This window comes from Nerophis lumbriciformis, linkage group LG03 (genome assembly GCF_033978685.3).
Source record: "Nerophis lumbriciformis linkage group LG03, RoL_Nlum_v2.1, whole genome shotgun sequence".
Lineage (NCBI taxonomy): Eukaryota > Metazoa > Chordata > Actinopteri > Syngnathiformes > Syngnathidae > Nerophis > Nerophis lumbriciformis.
The window spans coordinates 62,997,501-63,020,636 of record NC_084550.2 but is presented as its reverse complement, the minus strand read 5'-3'; the positions used below and the strand labels follow the sequence as shown (position 1 = coordinate 63,020,636).

At 42.2% G+C, this 23,136-nt stretch overlaps 1 protein-coding gene across 2 annotated transcripts in view; it reads left to right on the top strand.

The window, feature by feature from the left end:
* Positions 1 to 23,136, top strand: part of flnba (filamin B a) — a 181,127-nt gene that overhangs the window by 52,673 nt on the left and 105,318 nt on the right. For both annotated transcript variants that reach the window (XM_061940924.2, XM_061940917.2), the window contains exons 9-11: positions 10,131 to 10,331; positions 10,395 to 10,532; positions 10,606 to 10,732. In XM_061940924.2, coding sequence (XP_061796908.2) covers positions 10,131 to 10,331; positions 10,395 to 10,532; positions 10,606 to 10,732 — 466 coding nt within the window. The remainder of the gene's footprint in view (positions 1 to 10,130; positions 10,332 to 10,394; positions 10,533 to 10,605; positions 10,733 to 23,136) is intronic.

The following is a 23,136-nucleotide window of genomic DNA, read 5'->3' as shown; positions in this document are numbered from 1 at the left end:
AACCAAGAAAGGCACACACTACATACACAAAGCCTAACCAGGCATTTTCTTCCTCAAGTAATTCTGATACAAAATCATGTCTGAAGCCCAGAAGACACTCCACATTTCCCCAGTTTTAGTTTAGAGATAAGGAAAAATTGGCCTGGCCCACTAGCATCCCTCTTTATGTTTGTGAACTTTATAGTCTATACATTTAGAGTGATGTGATAATCAAACACTCTAGAAGTCTAGAATGAAAGAGTATATAAGAGAATTGACAGCAACGTTCCCTCTCAGGAGCGCGCCTGTGCAATTGTGCACTGCTCAAGCGTCCTCTGCGCACGGCAAATCTATGCCACGCACAAAATCAAATAAAAAAATAAGCGCATAACAATTTTCGACACGACACGGACACGACAGAGAAAACCGTTTTCGTCATCATTGTTCAAATATTGTAACGTCTGTCGAGACGCTTTGAGGACATGAATTCCATCCATCACTTTACTGAGCAAAACTCTTTATTGTCGGCCATAAACACATCACCAAAACATTAGTAAAAAAATGATATCTAGCAAAACTGGTCATTTTCTGCAGTACAAACCAGACCAAAAGTAACTTTGTTTTATCAACAGCTGCCGCTCGCTCTTTCTCACTTGCGCCAACACTTGCACATATGGCACTGAGCCAGTGATGCGTTTACAGCCACACAAAAAGTCGGACAACTCCAACACCACACATAAAGTGTCATTCCAGGTCGTTACACTATGATTTACCAATCAAATGTGTGCTTATTCCAGTGTCATTTATTAGGAATCTTAATTTATAAATATTAATCATTAAATGCTGTTAGTATATTAAATAAATACTAATAAAAATATATTTTTTACAAACAGGAAGTTGCAGGAATGTACACATGATCCCCTGCTTACATGTCATTGTGCAACATGTGAATGTTTTAATGGGAACTAAATGCAATGTCTGAAAGGGGTACCAATTATTTCCAAAGCAGGACCTCCACCCAGACAAACAATACAAGTACACAGTTCATGAAAAACAATATTTGTTGTTATTGTCATTGTAAGTGGGCCTAAACACTTATATTAGAAATGGAAATGACTGCTGTCATTTGATTATAATAATAAGAGAATGTTGTCTGTCTATCTGTGTTGGCCCTGTGATGAGGTGGGGACTTGTCCAGGGTGTACCCTGCCTTCCGCCCGAATGCAGCTGAGATAGGCTCCAGCGACCCCGAAAGGGACAAGCGGTAGAAAATGGATGGATGGATGGAGATTGAACTTGTTATTTAGTCAGGTTAGGGACAGGTGTGCTGCTGGTGTAGCCACAGTGTGCACGTCTAAAGTTGCTCACATGGACTCCACTCAATGCTCAGGGACTTTTTGCGTTTGCTCACACACATGAACAATTAGAGGGAACATTGATTGACAGAGTGTGTGTACCTTCAGCGGTGAATGAGCAGAGGCAGAGTTAATCCTTAAGTGGTGGTGGAGGTAAAGTGTCATTGGAGTCTCTGTCTCTCTTTACTAGCTTCGTCGAAGCATGTTGCTTATGTAGCTTGTTTCAGCAGATTTGAATTGCTGTTTTGGGCAGTAGATGGGATCTTTGATCCAAAGCACAATTTACATTTAACTAAAATGTTCTTTTCTTTGTGCTCGACAAAAGAAAAGTAGTGAAAATATCTCCATGTTAACAAACTCGACTTCTGGCTCCGCCATGATCAGACACGCCCCCCTCTCCTCCCTCCCTCCCCACACTCACACACCCACACAGAGCACATGTCTCTCTCTCTTCTCCGGCTTGTGACACAAGAAGAATCAGAACGATGACAGAGCAGCGCTCCGATAAAACACACTTTATACTACATAAAAAGTAACGTAAAATAACGCAGTTACGCATCATGTAGTAACGGTAACTGAGTTACTGAAAATAAAAAATAACGCGTTAGATTACTAGTTACCGCCGAAACTAATGGCGTTACAGTAACGCGTTACTTTGTCCAACACTGTTCCTTACATAGGACAGTGTTTTTCAACCACTGTGTTGCGGCACACAGTGTGCCGTGAGATGATCTAATTTCACCTATTTGGGTTAAAATATGTTTTGCAAACCAGTAATTATAGTCTGCAAACGATGTGTTGTTGTTGAGTGTCGGTGCTGTCTAGAGCTCGGCAGAGTAACCGTGTAATACTCTTCCATATCAGTAGGTGGCAGCAGGTAGCTAATTGCTTTGTAGATGTCGGAAACATTGTGCAAGTAAAAAGGTGCCTAATGCTTAAACCAAAAATAAACAAAAAGGTGAGTGCCCCTAAGAAAAGGCTTTGAAGCTTAGGGAAGGCTATGCAGAACGACACTAAAACTGAACTGGCTACAAAGTAAACAAAAACAGAATGCTGGACGACAGCAAAGACTTACTGTGGAGCAAAGACGCCGGCCACAAAGTACATCCGAACATGACATGACAATCAACAATGTCCCCACAAAGAAGGATAAAAACAACTGAAATATTCTTGATTGCTAAAACAAAGTACAAACCCCGTTTCCATATGAGTTGGGAAATTGTGTTAGATGTAAATATAAACGGAATACAATGATTTGCAAATCCTTTTCAACCCATATTCAGTTGAATATGCTACAAAGACAACATTTTTGATGTTCAAACTGATAAACTTTTTTTTTTTGCAAATAATCATTAACTTTAGAATTTGATGCCAGCAACACGTGACAAAGAAGTTGGGAAAGGTGGCAATAAATACTGATAAAGTTGAGGAATGCTCATCAAACACTTATTTGGAACATCCCACAGGTGAACAGGCTAATTGGGAACAGGTGGGTGCCATGATTGGGTATAAAACTGGATTCCATGAAATGCTCAGTCATTCACAAACAAGGATGGGGCGAGGGTCACCACTTTGTCAACAAATGTGTGAGCAAATTGTTGAACAGTTTAAGAAAAACCTTTCTCAACCAGCTATTGCAAGGAATTTAGGGATTTCACCATCTACGGTCCGTAATATCATCAAAGGGTTCAGAGAATCTGGAGAAATCACTGCACGTAAGCAGCTAAGCCCATGACCTTCGATCCCTCACGCTGTACTGCATCAACAAGCGACATCAGTGTGTAAAGGATATCACCACATGGGCTCAGGAACACTTCAGAAACCCACTGTCAGTAACTACAGTTGGTCGCTAGATCTGTAAGTGCAAGTTAAAACTCTCCTATGCAAGGCGAAAACCGTTGGTCAACAACACCCAGAAACGCCGTCGGCTTCGCTGGGCCTGAGCTCATCTAAGATGGACTGATACAAAGTGGAAAAGTGTTCTGTGGTCTGACGAGTCCACATTTCAAATTGTTTTTAGAAACTGTGCACGTCGTGTCGGATAGTTATAGGCGCAAAGTGTAAAAGGCAGCATGTGTGATGGTATGGGGGTGTATTAGTGCCCAAGACATGGGTAACTTACACATCTGTGAAGGCGCCATTAATGCTGAAAGGTACATACAGGTTTTGGAGCAACATATGTTGGCATCCAAGCAACGTTACCATGGACGCCCCTGCTTATTTCAGCAAGACAATACCAAGCCACGTGTTACATCAACGTGGCTTCATAGTAAAAGAGTGCGGGTACTAGACTGGCCTGCGAGTAGTCCAGACCTGTCTCCCATTGAAAATGTGTGGCACATTATGAAGCCTAAAATAGCACAACTGAGACCCCCGGACTGTTGAACAACTTAAGCTGTACATCAAGCAAGAATGGGAAACAATTCCACCTGAGAAGCTTAAAAAAATGTGTCTCCTCAGTTCCCAAACGTTTACTGAGTGTTGTTAAAAGGAAAGGCCATGTAACACAGTGGTGAACATGCCCTTTCCCAACTACTTTGTCACGTGTTGCAGCCATGAAATTCGAAGTTAATTATTTGCAAAAAAAAAAAAAAAAAAGTTTATCAGTTTGAACATCAAATATCTTGTCTTTGTAGTGCATTCAATTAAATATGGGTTGGAAAGGATTTGCAAATCATTGTATTCCGTTTATATTTACACCTAACACAATTTCCCAACTCATATGGAAACGGGGTTTGTAGATGCGGGAAATATCGCTCAAAGGAAGACATGAAACTGCTCCAGGAAAATACCAAAAAAAGAGAAAAAGCAACCAAAATAGGAGTAAAACACTACACATGTGAAAACAGCAAAAAAGTCCAAATAAGTCAGGGTGTGATGTGACAGGTGGTGACAGTACACCTACTTTGAGACAAGAGCTATAGTGATGCATGCTTTAAAGTCATATCCAACAATTGCGACAACGACTTTTTACTGTCCACTGAGTTTAGTTTTTTACAGATTTCTGCTGGTGGTGTGCCTCCGCATTTTTTCAACGCAAAAAATGTGCCTTGGCTCAAAAAAGGTTGAAAAACACTGACATAGGACATGTGAGTGTCAATAAGAGGTTGGTAGATGAGAATACATCTAAAGTTAAAATATAGTGTAGAAATGCACCCGATTGCAGGAAATGTAGTCTTGACTTTTCAACATTTTCTTTCGAGGTTTGCATAGTTTTTTTTTCTCCAGTTTCTTCTTTTCCCTCTCAAAGGGTGCTCACGTCTCTCCACTTTGCACCAGTCCGTTTGACTGGAGAGGTCCACACTCTCCTCATATTCCCATCATTTGGAAATATTCAGTACAGGCCAAAAGTTTGGACGCGCCTTCTCATTCAATGCCTTTTCTCTATTTTCATGACTATTTACATTGTAGATTGTCACATCAAAACTATGAATGAACACGTGGAGTTATGTACTTAACAAAAAAAAAAAGTGAAATAACTGAAAACATGTTTTGTATTCTAGTTTCTTCAAAATAGCCACCCTTTGCTCTGATTACGGCTTTGCACACTCTTGGCATTCTCTTGATGAGCTTCAAGAGGTAGTCACCTGAAATGGTTTTCACTTCGCAGGTGTGCGTCGTCACGTCATGACATTGCTGGTTTTACGAGCAGAGAAGCATGTTCGGCAGCACGCGCACACGGAGTACTTACAAGCAGACACAGTGTGTAGACAGAAAAGGGAGAATGGACGCATTTTGGCTTAAAAAGTAAAGATAAAGGTTATAACACTGAAACACCCTCAGGAAGAGGTGCTTTAAGACATGGTTTTAGCTACTGTTTTAGCTACTTCTAAATCACTAATCCTCGCCTCCATGGTGACAAACGTTTCTTACAAGTAGCATTATCACTGGAGGACGAGGAATAGCCAAACATGCTTCATTACACACTGGAGGAGGATTCAATAGCTCACCGCCGTCACAATGTAAACCATACTTGCCAACTCTCCCGAATTTTCCGGGTAACTCCCGAAATTCAGTGCCTCTCCCGAAAAACTCCCGGGACAAATATTCTCCCGAAAATCTCCCGATTTTCAGCCGGAGCTGGAAGCCACGCCCCCTCCAGCTCCATGCGGACCTGAGTGAGGACAGCCTTTTTTCGTGACGGGAGGACAACAGGGTGACAAGAACTAAATAATCCAGACTAGAGATAAATTGTATTATTAGGTTTATTTTACATAAAAATAAATATATTTATTAATTAAAAAAAAAAAAAAAACTAAATACATTTTTACTATATTTTGCTAAAAACATCAAAATGTATTTTTATTTGTATTTTTTCGTGACTCCTTATTACATCCAGCCATAGAATTATACACTAAAATAAACATATTTCAAGTAATTGATTTTAAATGATCATAATAATTCATTTAAAATGACCATATTTAATTATTAAAATACTTTTATCAACAACTTTAGCATTTTATTCATTACATTTTGAAACTCTCAGAAGCAGTTATGTTATATTCCTTAATATTTATTATTGCAAGTTTGAAGTATCAATTATCTAAACACAGTTTTGTTTGCATATTTTCAGGATATATATATATATATATATATATATATATATATATATATATATATATATATATATATATGGTTAAGAGTGGAGGAGTATATTGACAGCTAGAATTCACCAAGTCAAGTATTTCATACATATTATATATATATATATAATATGTATGAAATACTTGACTTGGTGAATTCTAGCTGTCAATATACTCCTCCACTCTTAACCACGCCCCCACCCCCCACCTCCCGAAATCGGAGGTCTCAAGGTTGGCAAGTATGATGTAAACAAATGCCATGGGTGGATCTACACCTGACATCCACTCTAATGATACCAAGTACAATAGTGTATCTCGTCAATACTACTATGATTACATCAATATTTTTTATCCTTTTTTCTTTTTAAAAAAAATTTATATTATGTTTATAAACTCAGGAAATGGACACATGAGGACTTTGAATACGACCAATGTATGATCCTGTAGCTACTTGGTATCGGATCGATACCTAAATGTGTGGTATCATCCAAAACTAATGTAAAGTATCAAAGAAGAGAATTATAAGTGATTATTACATTTGAACAGAAGTGTAGATAGAACATGTTAAAAGAGAAAATAAGTAACAGTAAATGAACAAGTAGATTAATAATCCCTTTTTACACCTTGTCCCTCATAATGTGTACAGAATAATAGGTGTATAAATGACAAAATATGTTACTGCATATGTAGTGAGTCTTATTCTGCGTTGTGTAATTTTTCAAAATAAAAGACACTTCACCATGCCTTCGGTTCAGTATTTATTGGCAACCTGTGTTGGAAACACAAAACACACAACTTTCTGGCGGAGTGATATCTGCTCCTTCTCATTCAAAAGTCCGAAGGAAGAGAAAGTAACAATTAATTCATATAAAAATAATAATAAATTAAATTACATTAACAAAAACGTTTTCTCACAAAATCATAATAATGCACAAATCCACATACCGTATTTTCCGCACCATAAGGCGCCCTGGGTTATAAGCCGCGCCTTCAATGAACGGCATATTTCAAAACGTTGTCCACCTATAAGACGCCCCGTGTTATAAGCCGCATCTAACTGCGCTAAAGGAATGTCAAAAAAACAGTCAGATAGGTCAGTCAAACTTTAATAATATATTAAAAACCAGCGTGATGTGGGCGCGCACGGAGTCGTATATCAACATGGACGGAGCTGCGTGAAAAAAGCCACCCGGCCTCTTCGCGTAAACTTACCTTAACCACTCGCTCATCTTTTCTTCATCCATCCCTTCGAGTTAGCTTTTATGATGACGCCGGCTGGAAAGGTCTCTTTTGGCAAGGTCTTCCTTTTGAATATCACCATGGGTGGAAGTTTCTGGCCATTAGCATGGCAAGCTAGAACCACAGTGAAGGATGACTTCTCATTCCCTGTGGTGCGAATATTCACCGTACGTGCTCCCGTTGTATCCACAGTGCGGTTCACAGGAATATCAAAAGTCAGTGGAACCTCGTCCATGTTGATAATGTTCTCTGGCCGGATCTTTTTTTCAGCTATCTTGTTTTTACAATATGCACGGAAAGTAGCCAGCTTTTCTTGAAAGTCTTTAGGCAGTTGCTGTGAAATAGTACCGTATTTTCCGCACTATTAGCCGCACCTAAAAACCAAAAATTTACTCAAAAGCTGACAGTGCGGCTTATAACCCGGTGCGCTTTATATATGGATTAATATTAAGATTCATTTTCATAAAGTTTAGGTCTCGCAACTACGGTAAACAGCCGCCATCTTTTTTCTTCTTCTACGGCAAGCAACCGCCAAGGTAAGCACCCGCCCCCATAGAAGAGGAAGCGCTTCTTCTTCTACTGTAAGCAACCACCCGCCCCCGTAGAAGAAGAAGAAGCGCGGATATTACGTTTCATTTCCTTTGTGTGTTTACATCTGTAAAGACCACAAAATGGCTCCTACTAAGCGACAGGTTTCCGGTTCATGAAAAGACGCAATCTCTCCATCCGCACACGGACTACTATTTCACAGCAACTGCCTAAAGACTTTCAAGAAAAGCTGGCTACTTTCCGTACATATTGTAAAAACAAGATAGCTGAAAAAAAGATCCGGCCAGAGAACATTATCAACATGGACGAGGTTCCACTGACTTTTGATATTCCTGTGAACCGCACTGTGGATACAACGGGAGCACGTACGGTGAATATTCGCACCACAGGGAATGAGAAGTCATCCTTCACTGTGGTTCTAGCTTGCCATGCTAATGGCCAGAAACTTCCACCCATGGTGATATTCAAAAGGAAGACCTTGCCAAAAGAGACCTTTCCAGCCGGCGTCATCATAAAAGCTAACTCGAAGGGATGGATGGATGAAGAAAAGATGAGCGAGTGGTTAAGGTAAGTTTACGCGAAGAGGCCGGGTGGCTTTTTTCACGCAGCTCCGTCCATGTTGATATACGACTCCATGCGCGCCCACATCACGCTGGTTTTTAATATATTATTAAAGTTTGACTGACCTATCTGACTGTTTTTTTGACATTCCTTTAGCGCAGTTAGATGCGGCTTATAACACGGGGCGGCTTATAGGTGGACAAAGTTTTGAAATATGCCGTTCATTGAAGGCGCGGCTTATAACCCAGGGCGGCTTATGGTGCGGAAAATACGGTAGTCTGTGTGCGGATGGAGAGATTGCGTCTTTTCATGAACCGGATCCCTGTCGCTTAGTAGGAGCCATTTTGTGGTCTTTACAGATGTAAACACACAAAGGAAATGAAACGTAATATCCGCGCGCTTCTTCTTCTTCTACGCGGGCGGGTGGTTGCTTACAGTAGAAGAAGAAGCGCTTCCTGTTCTATGGGGGCGGGTGCTTACCTTGGCGGTTGCTTGCGTAGAAGAAGAAGCACTTCCTCTTCTACGGGGAAAAAAGATGGCGGCTGTTTACCGTAGTTGCGAGACCGAAACTTTATGAAAATGAATCTTAATATTAATCCATATATAAAGCGCACCGGGTTATAAGGCGCACTGTCAGCTTTTGAGAAAATTTGTGGTTTTTAGGTGCGCCTAGTGCGGAAAATACGGTACCTGTGTTGGAAACACACATACACAGGTCTCAACTTTCTGGCGGAGTGATATCTGCTCTTGTGTGATGTAAATACCATGCGTAAATACTACCAAAAATAAAGGAAATTGTGCATAAAAATTACTCAAAACAACACATCACTTGTACCCACAACAATATTGGGTTAACTTTTCAAGTATCTAGGAACGTTTAGGAAGAATATTTACAATATGAAGAAACACGGAGCAGTGAAGAACTCTTACCTTCTCATTCAAAAGTCCGAAGGAAGAGGAAGTAAAGCAATCGAAAAAACAGCAAAGACACTTCCCGCACCTGACATCCGGTTCTTCAAAATAAAAGCGATACTTCAAAATAAATATAACACCCTGTCTAGTTCATAATATAGCGCAACAACATCACGCTATTACACATATGTCAGCATACTAATTTGGAGTCTAACACTAACCCTAAACCTAACCCTAATCCTAACCCTAACCCTAAAAAAAATGTTAATTGTTAAAATTGTTTAAACATTTTTAAATTGTTTTAAATTGTTTAAAAAATAAAAATAAAAAATAAAAAGTTAAAACTAATTTAAAAAATTAAAAAAAATTTACAAACATTTTTAAGAGATTAAAAAAATTTGAAAATTATTTTTTTATTTTTTATTTTTGAAAATTATTTTTTACCTTGAAAAAAAATGTTTACCTTGAAAATCTTTTTTTTACCTTGAAAATCATTTTTAACCTTGAAAAAAAAAATTTACCTTGAAAAATTTTTTTTACCTTGAAAATCTTTTTTTAGCTTGAAAAAAAATTTTTACCTTGGGAAAAAAAATGTTTACCTTAAATCTTTTTACCTTGAAAATAATTTGTTTACCTTGAAAATCATTTTTAACCACTATTTTATTGAAGGACTAAATTGCAATAATAAACATATGTTTCATGTACCCTAAGATTTTTTGTTCAAATAAAGCCAATAATGACCTTTTTTGTGGTCCCCTTTATTTAGAAAAGTATCGAAATACATTTTGGTACTGGTACCAAAACATTGGTGTGGAGACAACCCTAGTCCAGAACGATGAAATAAGTGGCGATGTCAGCGTAACTTGGGGCCATTTGCAGGTGTTTTGAGATAATTTGCTGATTCGGGTGTTGACGCCATGACCTTTCCACAACATGCGTGCCTTCTGTGCAGGGGCGGGCAAAGGAGACGTGACGGTCACCATCAAAGACCCTCAAGGCCGTGACAACAGCGTGGAGGTGATGATAGAGGACAAGGGCGACAGCTTGTACCGCAGCACCTACCGACCCACGCAAGCCGGCCTGCACACGGTCAGCGTCACCTTCGGCGGCGCCGCCGTCCCCAGGAGTCCCTTCACGGTGGACGTGGGCCCAGGTGAGATCTTGGTCCGATGAAACCCCGCGCCGGTCATTCTTAACCCCCTGGTGTGGCCTGCAGCCTGCTTGCCGGGGGCCTGCAGGGCGATGGGGCGTGGCCTGCAAGGGTCGGGTTTGAGGGTGAAACAAGTGGGCGACTTCCGGGTGGACGCCAGGAACGCCGGCAGTGGAGAGCTGAAGGTTGTGGTCAAAGATCCCAGTGAGTGCTGACAGACCCACGCGGAGGAAATGAATAGACGACGAGGTTAAAAAAGTGAATCATCATTTTACAGAGGGAGGCGAGGAGCGGGTGAAGCAGATATCCAGTCAGGACAGCGTGTACTCGTACGAGTATTACCCCCTCAGTACCGGAAAATACACCGTGGCCATCGCCTGGGGGGGGCAGCATATCCCCAAGAGGTGAGTCTGGACTTGTTTGCAATGCAGTGCACTGCAAAAAGTCAGTGTTCAAAAACAAGAAAAGAAAAAAATACAAAAATGAGGGGTATTTTATTTGAACTAAGCAAAATGATCTGCCAATAGAACAAGAAAATTCGGCTTGTCAAGACTTTCCAAAACAAGTAAAATTAGCTAACCTCAATGAACCCAAAAATACCTTAAAGGGGAACATTATCACCAGACCTATGTAAGCGTCAATATATACCTTGATGTTGCAGAAAAAAGACCATATATTTTTTCAACCTATTTCCGAACTCTAAATGGGTGAATTTTGGCGAATTAAACGCCTTTCTAATATTCGCTCTCAGAGCATCGGGAAGCAATCCGCCATTTTCTCAAACACCGAGTCAAATCAGCTCTGTTATTTTCCGTTTTTTCGACTGTTTTCCGTACCTTGGAGACATCATGCCTCGTCGGTGTGTTGTCGGAGGGTGTAACAACACGAACAGGGACGGATTCAAGTTGCACCAGTGGCCCAAAGATGCGAAAGCTATGCTACGACAGAGATGGCAAGAATGTGTGGATATCCTGCGACACTCAAAGCAGATGCATTTCCAACGATAAAGTCAAAGAAATCTGCCGCCAGACCCCCATTGGATCTGCCGGAGTGTGTGAGCAATTCAGGGACAAAGGACCTCGGTAGCACGGCAAGCAATGGCGGCAGTTTGTTCCCGCAGACGAGCGAGCTAAACCCCCTGGATGTCTTGGCTCACACCGTCCCTTATGCCACCGAAGATGATCAAGAGAAGAATATCGACCCTAGCGTCCCTGGCCTGCTGACATCAACTCCAAAACTGGACGGATCAGCTTTCAGGAAAAGAGCGCGGATGAGGGTATGTCTACAGAATATATTCCATCCATCCATCCATCTTCTTCCGCTTATCTGAGGTCGGGTCGCGGGGGCAGCAGCCTAAGCAGGGAAGCCTAGACTTTCCTCTCCCCAGCCACTTCGTCCAGCTCCTCCCGGGGGATCCCGAGGCGTTCCCAGGCCAGCCGGGAGACATAGTCTTCCCAACGTGTCCTGGGTCTTCCCCGTGGCCTCCTACCGGTCGGACGTGCCCTAAACACCTCCCTAGGGAGGCGTTCGGGTGGCATCCTGACCAGATGCCCGAACCACCTCATCTGGCTCCTCTCCATGTGGAGGAGCAGCAGCTTTACTTTGAGCTCCCCCCGGATGACAGAGCTTCTCACCCTATCTCTAAGGGAGAGTCCCGCCACCCGGCGGAGGAAACTCATTTCAGCCGCTTGTACCCCTGATCTTGTCCTTTCGGTCATAACCCAAAGCTCATGACCATAGGTGAGGATGGGAACGTAGATCGACCGGTAAATTGAGAGCTTTGCCTTCCGGCTCAGCTCCTTCTTCACCACCACGGATCGATACAGCGTCCGCATTACTGAAGACGCCGCACCGATCCGCCTGTCGATCTCACGATCCACTCTTCCCTCACTCGTGAACTAGACTCCGAGGTACTTGAACTCCTCCACTTGGGGCAGGGTCTCCTCCCCAACCCAGAGATGGCACTCCACCCTTTTCCGGGCGAGAACCATGGACTCGGACTTGGAGGTGCTGATACTCCAGTGCGACTTATATACAGGTAAAAGCCAGTAAATTAGAATATTTTGAAAAACTTGATTTATTTCAGTAATTGCATTCAAAAGGTGTAACTTGTACATTATATTTATTCATTGCACACAGACTGATGCATTCAAATGTTTATTTCATTTAATTTTGATGATTTGAAGTGGCAACAAATGAAAATCCAAAATTCCGTGTGTCACAAAATTAGAATATTACTTAAGGCTAATACAAAAAAGGGATTTTTAGAAATGTTGGCCAACTGAAAAGTATGAAAATGAAAAATATGAGCATGTACAATACTCATTACTTGGTTGGAGCTCCTTTTGCCTCAATTACTGCGTTAATGCGGCGTGGCATGGAGTCGATGAGTTTCTGGCACTGCTCAGGTGTTATGAGAGCCCGGGTTGCTCTGATAGTGGCTGTAACTCCTTTCGGTACACGGCAACACAGGAAAGTTCTTTTTTGTAAAACGGGCGTTTATTGACTCCTCCTTCTTGCTGTACACACCATCCACGCCAACACGCCAACACGCCGTGAGAACTTACAAAATACAGTACAATACATCAGACTTTGATTTCACATCAATAAACACTCAGAATGAAATTAAATTACAAAAATACAATACCTCGTTGGCTGCTTGTAACGAAAAGAGGTTCTAATAATCACTTGCTTGAAGTTTTGTACAAATAATCGAATACACTTAAATCTTTTGAGGAGCTGAAGACAACGTGCTCAGGCACCCTCCCCTCTTGCGTGTTCTTCCTTATTTACTGTCCGTGGGGTCGCAACATCACAACAATCGTTCCGCTTTGCAACACAATTAACTCAATACATTTACATTTTGCTCAGGAGATTTTACAATCACACATTTTCTAATAATATTTTATAACTCTGCATCATTAACTTATTTATTAATATTTATTTATTTATGACACATATTTAAAGCATGCAAAATCTCAGCAACAGCTACACTCCCACCAAATCACTCATTGACCTGAAATGTGGGATTTTCCATTTTTATCAAAACCAGTTTCAATCATCTGTATGTGTGTGCGTCTTAATTGGCTTCTACTAATGTGACTATTTTATGAATAGGTCTTTCTAGATTAATCAGTCGCGTATGAGGTTTGCCCTTGTCAACAGAAGTCTCACTGAGCACTAGTTTCAGCTTGCGCACTATGCCATCTCTTCCAGGCTGAGCTTCGACTACTGTTGCGAGCTTCCATTCATTTCTTGGGGTACACTCGTCCTTTAAAATCACAATGTCGTTCACTTGTGAGTTCCTTGACGGGCTGTTCAGTTGTCGCACAGGGCCTCTGATGGCGATGAATGTTCTGAGAGCGTTTATGAACGCATCGGTGGTCATGTCGTCTAGAGTCTCTATATGCACTGCTCTCGAGCATAAGCAGGTGAAGATCAACCCATATCTTTTAAGTTCTTTTCTTCCTTCCTTTACAAGAAATGGACCAAAACAATCAAGTCCGCAGTAGGTAAATGGAGGACTTGTCAGAGTTCTTTCTTTTGGGAGATCTGCCATTTGTTGGACTTCTGTGGTTCTCCTGTACCTTCTGCATGGGACGCACTTATAAATGTGTGAGGAGACAATACTTCCGCATCCAAGAATCCATATTCCATTTGCGCGTATCTCATTCATTGTCATCCCTCTTCCTTGGTGGTCTACACGCTCATGGTGATATTTCACAATCAGGTCTGACACGTGTGATTTCCTTGGCAATATTGCAGGGTGCTTCACGTCATGATGAAGGGCTGACTGCGACAACCGTCCTCCCACCCTGAGTATATTGTTTGCATCAAGGTAAGCGTTTAGCCGGTAGAGCTTGTTGCGTTTGCCGAGTTTTTCAGCTCCATTGCATTTGATTTTCTTTATGTCATCAGCAAAGGCTTCCTCTTGTGTGAGCTTGATGATGAAGAACTCTGCTTCACGTCTCTCTTCAAGGTTTGTAGTTTGGTCTGTCCCTACTTGACCTCCACTACGTCTCCTGACACATTTCTTCAGTCTGGCGACAGCTTTCACAGCTCTTGACCAATCTGAGAACTTGCTGAGACGGCTGATCAATGGGTTTGTGGTTTTGGCTTTGACAGTATGAACATGAGCTTTCCGCAGTTCTGGGTCAGTGTCATTCACTTTTACTATTACTTGTTTGACTGACAGATTTGGTTGCCAAAGGAAGTCTGGTCCCTTCAACCAACATGAGTCCTTCAATTGGGCTGCACTGGCTTCTTTAGACGCAAGGTCTGCTGGGTTGTCTTTCTTGAACTGTAGTGGTAGCTCATAGTGTCCATCTTTTTTCTGTCTTATCCCCTCTTTCACTCGTGACATGAAGAGAAGATATTTTTGAGAGACTGGATTGTTGTCTGTTGAGTGGTCTGTAAAATCATCTTAATGATTTCTGAAGGACGTAGCTCTTTGACCTGATTTCTGCAGACAAAGTGCACTTCATTTTTAAGTCGACTTAGAGGTTGTGCGGCAGGAGTCACTTGTCGTACAATGACCCTATGGCTCACACCAATTGCGTCTTCAAACTCAGTTGTTAGCTTGGAACAGCCAACAATGCTCCATCCAAGGTCGGTTCGCTGACCATATGGATGGCCTTCTTCTCCGCATAGAATTTCTCTGGGAAGAAGAGCTTGATGGCAGTTATAGCCTATTAGTAGGCCGACTTGGCACTCCAATTGTGGAGGAATCTTGTGGACCAATGGTTCAAGATGAGGCCATTTTTGGGCTGTCTCTGTAGTGGGAATGTGCGACCTCTCAGCAGGAATGAACTCACGTGAAAAGAGAGGTGGTAGTGAGACCATTTTTTCTAAGTCGTATCCTCTCACTTGCAGGTTATACAATTTTTGACAGGGTATGACTGTAGAGACTGATGACATTGTGGAAAGTCGTAGACAGACATTCTCCTTCTTTGTGTTGAGCTCTTGAGCAACTTGGTCCAGGATGAATGTTGTGTCACTCTGCGTATCCAGCAACGCATATGTTAAGATCTCATGCTCAGGCTGTTTTGAGGAAGAGACCCAGACTGGTACTATTGAGGATGTATGTGAGCCTTGATTGCCTTGGGCAACTCTATTGGTAGTTGCTGTTGCAGTTGCAGGGATTTGCTCCGTTCCTCGTGCTTTATTTGAATCACTCTCCACTTTCTTTGATGAAGAACCTTTCTGAAAGTTGTCATCATGCAAGCATGTTGGATGTCTTCTTCGACAGGTATCGCACTTACTTTTGTCCTCACAGTTTCTAGAGTGGTGACCAGTCTTTAGACAGCCAAAGCAAAGTTTTTCTTCTTGTACAAACTTGATGCGATCCAGGATTGTCATTTCAGCAAACTTTCTACACTTCTCCAGCTGGTGTCCAAACTTCTTGCAGAAGACACAAGAGACAGTGTTCTGTGTTGTATTTGTTGACAATGTTTTTGCCTTTATGGTTTCAGTTCTTGTCTGTCTTGGTTTCTCATTCTGTATACTCTTGAGTGCTTGTACAGAGGATATGGGGTCACATGCCAGATCAGCTTCATTTGATAAGAAGTTCACAAACTCTTTGAAAGAAGGATATTCAGCTTTCGCTTGTCTGGTTTTCATAGCTTTACGGTTCCATCTGGACACAAGCCAGTCTGGGAGCTTTGTCAAGATCTTCTGACTTTCAGTGCAGTCATTGAGAATCTCTAATGTCTTGATATGAGGTATTGCAGCCTCACAGCTTTGGAGAAAATCTGCAAGTTCTCTCAGTTCACATCCATCTTTGGAGCTTACTCTTGGCCACGCATGCAGCTTATCTCTGAAGGACTTCCCAATTACGTAAGGGTCTCCAAAGCGCTTCTCTAGCAGCTTCCATGCAGTGTCATATGCTCCCTCTGTGCCGATCAGGAAGAGTCCTTCAACAGCCTTCCTTGCAGCACCACTTAGATACTTTCTCAAGTAGTAGAGTTTTTCATTTTTTGGAATACCTTTTCTATCAATCAGTAGCTGAAATGACAATTTCCAGTCATTGTATTTTATAGGATCTCCCGTGAATACTGTAGGTTCAGGTGTTGGGAGACGATTGGCACTCATGGCTTCAGCGAGAGCAGTTGCTAAATCAGGACTTTGCACCTGCAAATTTGGTGGAACTTGTGGGACTGATTGAACGTTGGGATGACTTGGATTATGACTTGGCTCTTGAGCTTGTTGAGGAATGAATGGAGGACTTGATGCATTGAGGGTTTGTGCCTTATCAGGTTGTTTGATGTTATGTAGTAAACTAATGACTTCGGACTTGTCACTTAGTTCGTCATACACCTTGACTCGGGCCTTAGCTGCATTCAGCTTCTTGACTTCCTCTAAGCGCTCAAGCTTTCGGAGCTGATTCTGCATTGCCTGTTGTCTGGCTAGAGATTCAGCCTCAAATTGTGCAGCACGTAGCTTCTCTTCAGCCTCCAGTCTTTGAAGTTCAGTGACTTCCTTGTCTTGCTCTTTTAGCACTGACAAAACCTCTTTGGCCGCAGCTGCTTCGGCCACAGCATCATCTCTCTTGACTGAAAGGTTACTTAAGTGAGTGTTGTGTTCCGAACGAAGGTATAGAGACTTTAATGATGGACTTGATGAATTTAGAATGGAGCCGACATCTGGCCACTGTTCTTCATTCACTGCAGCATCACCTTCAATGAGTTGTTGTGCTCTTTTAATCATGAATTCAGACATCGATACACATGCATCCACTTTACGTCGCACATCTGCATCAGGAGCTTGCATTTGACGGAATTCCTCATATACTGCCTTCACATCTGCACATGTGGCTTGTAGATGATCCATCGACTTGTTTAATTCTTCCTCTGAGATTTCATCACTCATCAACTCTTTGGCTACCTTTGCATTATACTTCCATTTCTCATATGCAAGTTTGTATCTGCGATGTACGCCTTTCAATTTTTCTTCTTGAAGTCCTTTACCTTTTTCCGTCAAGGTTCGAGTTCTTCCGCTTCTTCGCACAGTGTCTTCTCCTTCTGCAGCTTGGGCATTAACCTCAGGCTGAGCTAATGAGTTTGTGTGCTGTTCTGTAATCTTTGAGTTTGTGTCAGACATATTGAAATAATATGAGGATTGTCAATTGACAATGTTTTTACACAACGAAGGCTTAATTTAACTTGGTAGTAGGCTAATAATTTGAAATACCTACAGTTCTTTAAGTATGTAGACTACTTTTTAAACGTGAATAATGTTTACTTTCTTGTTAATGTTGTAAATGCTTCCTACAAGCTTGTGCAAACAGTTATTAATAAAGAAGAAGTTACTTGGGCCTATTTTTAATTATTAACATTCAGCCCTTTCTTAATTTTTTTTTTTTTTTAATCACTAGTAGGCCTATTTAATTAATTTAAAATGCACTTTGCTTAACAGGAAATTCACCAATCTTGGTCAAACTCAAAAAATGCCTGTCTTATAGCTGTCTTAAGTAACAGACACATGCAAATCTTGGTTTAACTCATAAAATGCCTGAGACACCTGGTGGAATAAACTGAAACTACACACTCTTCCTGTTGAAACCTAAAGCCTTCCTATTTTGCCTTACGGTTTGACTAATAATTTCCAGTTAAACACATTCAGTACAACAATGTCAGCAAGTGAACATAATAATTTTCATTCATACAAAGCACCGTTTGCAAAGTGATAAACCTGAGTCCTTGTGAATTCCAGAAGCACGCCTCTTCTCCCACCACTCGGCTTTGGCGGGGCTCTTTGGACACGCCCTGAAACTCGACTTGATTGACAGCCAGGCTAATCTCCGTTGCTCGCATGCGCGTATGATCCCGTGTCTCTCCTACCCGCGAAGGCAGTCGAGTTCTCACTGTAACTCCTTTCGGTACACGGCAACACAGGAAAGTTCTTTTTTGTAAAACGGGCGTTTATTGACTCCTCCTTCTTGCTGTACACACCATCCACGCCAACACGCCGTGAGAACTTACAAAATACAGTACAATACATCAGACTTTGATTTCACATCAATAAACACTCAGAATGAAATTAAATTACAAAAATACAATACCTCGTTGGCTGCTTGTAACGAAAAGAGGTTCTAATAATCACTTGCTTGAAGTTTTGTACAAATAATCGAATACACTTAAATCTTTTGAGGAGCTGAAGACAACGTGCTCAGGCACCCTCCCCTCTTGCGTGTTCTTCCTTATTTACTGTCCGTGGGGTCGCAACATCACAACAATCGTTCCGCTTTGCAACACAATTAACTCAATACATTTACATTTTGCTCAGGAGATTTTACAATCACACATTTTCTAATAATATTTTATAACTCTGCATCATTAACTTATTTATTAATATTTATTTATTTATGACACATATTTAAAGCATGCAAAATCTCAGCAACAGCTACAGTGGCCTTCAACTCTTCTGCGTTTTTGGGTCTGGCATTCTGCATCTTCCTTTTCACAATACCCCACAGATTTTCTATGGGGCTAAGGTCAGGGGAGTTGGCGGGCCAATTTAGAACAGAAATACCATGGTCCGTAAACCAGGCACGGGTAGATTTTGCGCTGTGTGCAGGCGCCAAGTCCTGTTGGAACTTGAAATCTCCATCTCCATAGAGCAGGTCAGCAGCAGGAAGCATGAAGTGCTCTAAAACTTGCAGGTAGACGGCTGCGTTGACCCTGGATCTCAGGAAACAGAGTGGACCGACACCAGCAGATGACATGGCACCCCAAACCATTACCCAACCATGCAAATTTTGCATTTCCTTTGGAAATCGAGGTCCCAGAGTCTGGAGGAAGACAGGAGAGGCACAGGATCCACATTGCCTGAAGTCTAGTGTAAAGTTTCCACCATCAGTGATGGTTTGGGGTGCCATGTCATCGGCTGGTGTCGGCCCACTCTGTTTCCTGAGATCCAGGGTCAACGCAGCCGTCTACCAGCAAGTTTTAGAGCACTTCATGCTTCCTGCTGCTGACCTGCTCTATGGAGATGGAGATTTCAAGTTCCAACAGGACTTGGGGCCTGCACACAGCGCAAAATCTACCCGTGCCTGGTTTACGGACCATGGTATTTCTGTTCTAAATTGGCCCGCCAACTCCCCTGACCTTAGCCCCATAGAAAATCTGTGGGGTATTGTGAAAAGGAAGATGCAGAATGCCAGACCCAAAAACGCAGAAGAGTTGAAGGCCACTATCAGAGCAACCTGGGCTCTCATAACACCTGAGCAGTGCCAGAAACTCATCGACTCCATGCCACGCCGCATTAACGCAGTAATTGAGGCAAAAGGAGCTCCAACCAAGTATTGAGTATTGTACATGCTCATATTTTTCATTTTCATACTTTTCAGTTGGCCAACATTTCTAAAAATCCATTTTTTGTATTAGCCTTAAGTAATATTCTGATTTTGTGACACACGGAATTTTGGATTTTCATTTGTTGCCACTTCAAATCATCAAAATTAAATGAAATAAACATTTGAATGCATCAGTCTGTGTGCAATGAATAAATATAATGTACAAGTTACACCTTTTGAATGCAATTACTGAAATAAAAAGTTTTTCAAAATATTCTAATTTACTGGCTTTTACCTGTATGTTTTTTCCCTTCTTTATTATGCATTTTCTGTCTTTGGACCTGTCGCCACGGGCCAAAGACAGGCCCGTGGCGACATAAGACACAGAATCGAGAAAGAGCCATCAATCTGTCAATCCTTTCCTTCTAGAAAGTCAGACTTTGGTGGTGCGGTGGTCGTCTCATGCTGCTCATGTTTTTTTGTTTGTTTGTTTTAACCAAGGCGGGAATATGTTTGTCCCGTTCTGGAAAAGTGCAACAACAAAAAAAAGGTGGGTAAAATATTCTGCCTCAGTTGTATAAAAGTGCGTAATCTGTTGAATCGCTTAAGCCGCTGAAATCCGAGTCTGCAGTTTTCATCAATATATTAATTGATGAAAACTGGGCTGTCTGCACTCTCAAAGTGCACGTTGTTGCCAAATGTATTTCATATGCTGTAAACCTAGTTCATAGTTGTTAGTTTCCTTTAATGCCAAACAAACACATACCAATCGTTGGTTAGAAGGCGATCGCCGAATTCGTCCTCGCTTTCTCCCGTGTCGCTGGCTGTCGTGTCGTTTTCGTCGGTTTCGCTTGCATACGGTTCAAACCGATATGGCTCAATAGCTTCAGTTTCTTCTTCAATTTCGTTTTCGCTACCTGCCTCCACACTACAACCATCCGTTTCAATACATGCGTAATCTGTTGAATCGCTTAAGCCGCTGAAATCCGAGTCTGAATCCGAGCTAATGTCGCTATAGCTTGCTGTTCTTTCCGCCATGTTTGTTTGTGTTGGCTTTACTATGTGACGTCACAGGAAAATGGACGGGTGTATATAACGATGGTTAAAATCAGGCACTTTGAAGCTTTTTTTAGGGATATTGCGTGATGGGTAAAATTTTGAAAAAAACTTCGAAAAATAAAATAAGCCACTGGGAACTGATTTTTAATGGTTTTAACCATTCTGAAATTGTGATAATGTTCCCCTTTAAAATAAGTATATTCTCACTAATAACAAGTGCACTTTTCTTGGTATAAAAAATAAAGTTAAAGTACCAATGATTGTCACACACACACACACACACACACTAGGTGTGGTGAAATTTGTTCTCTGCATTTGACCCATCCCCTTGTTCACCCCCTGGGCACAGACCTGGGCATTCTGCGGCCCGCGGGCCACATCCGGCCCTTTGTGCGTCCCTGTCCAGCCCGCGTGAGGCCATTCATAAATTACAAAATACATTTAAAAAAGTATCTATCTCGAGTGTGCAATACAACGGTGCTGCTTTTGTTTTGAAAAGCGTTATTTGTATTACTTCCGTGTGGACGTATGCGCGTGAGTGAATGTGAACAGCGGCAATCACAAATTACAAAATAAAGTTAAAAAAAACATCTATGTCGTGCGCGCAATACAACTGTACTGCTTTTATTTTGAAAAGTGTTATTTATGGGCGTATGTCCGGGTGTAACCTGTGAGTGAAGGTGCACAGCGAGAACTGATGAGACGCTAAAAAGAGAAAAGTTGATGACGAATGGCGTGTTTTCAACAAGACATGGACTGCCAAGTATTTCTTTACAGAAATTAAAGGTAAAGCCGCATGCTTAATTTGTGGTACACATGTTGCTGTGTTTAAAGAATATCATTTGAATCGCCACTACACGACGAAGCACGAGGAAAAATACCGGAATCTGTCCGATGAAGCGCGCGCAAGGGAGGCTGATGCGTTGATGGTAAAACTGCAAACCCAACAAGGACTTTTTGCCGTATTTCACACCCCCAGAGATGCAGCCGTCAGGACAAGTTTCGTCATTTCTCACAAAATCGCCAGAAAAAGTAAGGCGTTTTCTGACGGAGAGTTTATTAAGGAGTGCTTATTGGACTCTGTTGCGCTGATATAACAGGTGTTGTGCCGGATAATGCACCCCCGGCGTAGAATGCACCCCCTGACGGGAGTGTTATATCAACTAAAGTGTCCACGTGCAAGATTGAATCTATTTAAAAAAGTTATTTAATAAGAAGCCAAAAGTGCAAAAACAATAATGTTCGTGTTGGAGGAGTTGTGAATGAATGAAATATGATATCCAGGCCACAACATTAGGTACACCTGCAGACTGCAGCACGGATTGTCAGATCGACTGGGAAATCGGTGCAGCATCTGCAGTGGTGCGGACGCTGTATCAATCTGTTTTGTTGAAGAAGGAGCTGAGCCAGAGGGCAAAGCTCTCAATCTTCCTCATCCCCACCTATGGTCATGAGCTTTGGGTTATGACGGAAAGGACAAGATCACGGGTACAAGCGGCCCAAATTAGTTTCCTCCATTGGGTGGCGGGGCTCTCCCTTAGAGAGGGTGAGAAGCTCTGTCATTCGGGAGGAGCTCAGAGTAGGAGAGGAGATCTTACTCAAATCCTGCCCCAAGTGGAGGAGTTCATGTACGGGTCTTGTTCACGAGTGAGGGAAGAGTGGATCGTCAGATCGACTGGCAAATCGGTGCAGCGTCTGCAGTGGGTGCGGACCCTGTATCGATCTGTTTTGGTGAAGAAGGAGCTGAGCCGGAAGGCAAAGCTCTCAATTTACCGGTCGATCTACGTTCCCATCCTCACCTATGGTCATGAGCTTTGGGTTATGACGGAAAGGACAAGATCACTGGTACAAGCGGCCCAAATTAGTTTCCTCCATTGGGTGGCGGGGCTCTCCCTTAGAGAGAGGGTGAGAAGCTCTGTCATTCGGGAGGAGCTCAGAGTAGGAGAGGAGATCTTACTCAAATCCTGCCCCAAGTGGAGGAGTTCATGTACGGGTCTTGTTCACGAGTGAGGGAAGAGTGGATCGTCAGATCGACTGGCAAATCGGTGCAGCGTCTGCAGTGGGTGCGGACCCTGTATCGATCTGTTTTGGTGAAGAAGGAGCTGAGCCGGAAGGCAAAGCTCTCAATTTACCGGTCGATCTACGTTCCCATCCTCACCTATGGTCATGAGCTTTGGGTAATGACTGGAAAGACAAGATCTCAGGTACAATCAGCCGAAAAGAGTTTCCTCCGTCAGGTGGCGGGTCTCTCCTTTAGAGATATATAGGGTGAGAAGCTGTCATTCGGGAGGAGAGTAGGGGAGGAGATCTTGCTCCAATCCTGCCCCAAGTGGATGAGTTCAACCTCGGGTCTTGTTCAGGAGTGAGGGAAGAGTGGATTATGAGATCGACAGGCAAATCGGTGCAGCGTCTGCCGTGATGCGGACCCTGTGTCTGTTCGTTGTGGTGAAGAAGGAG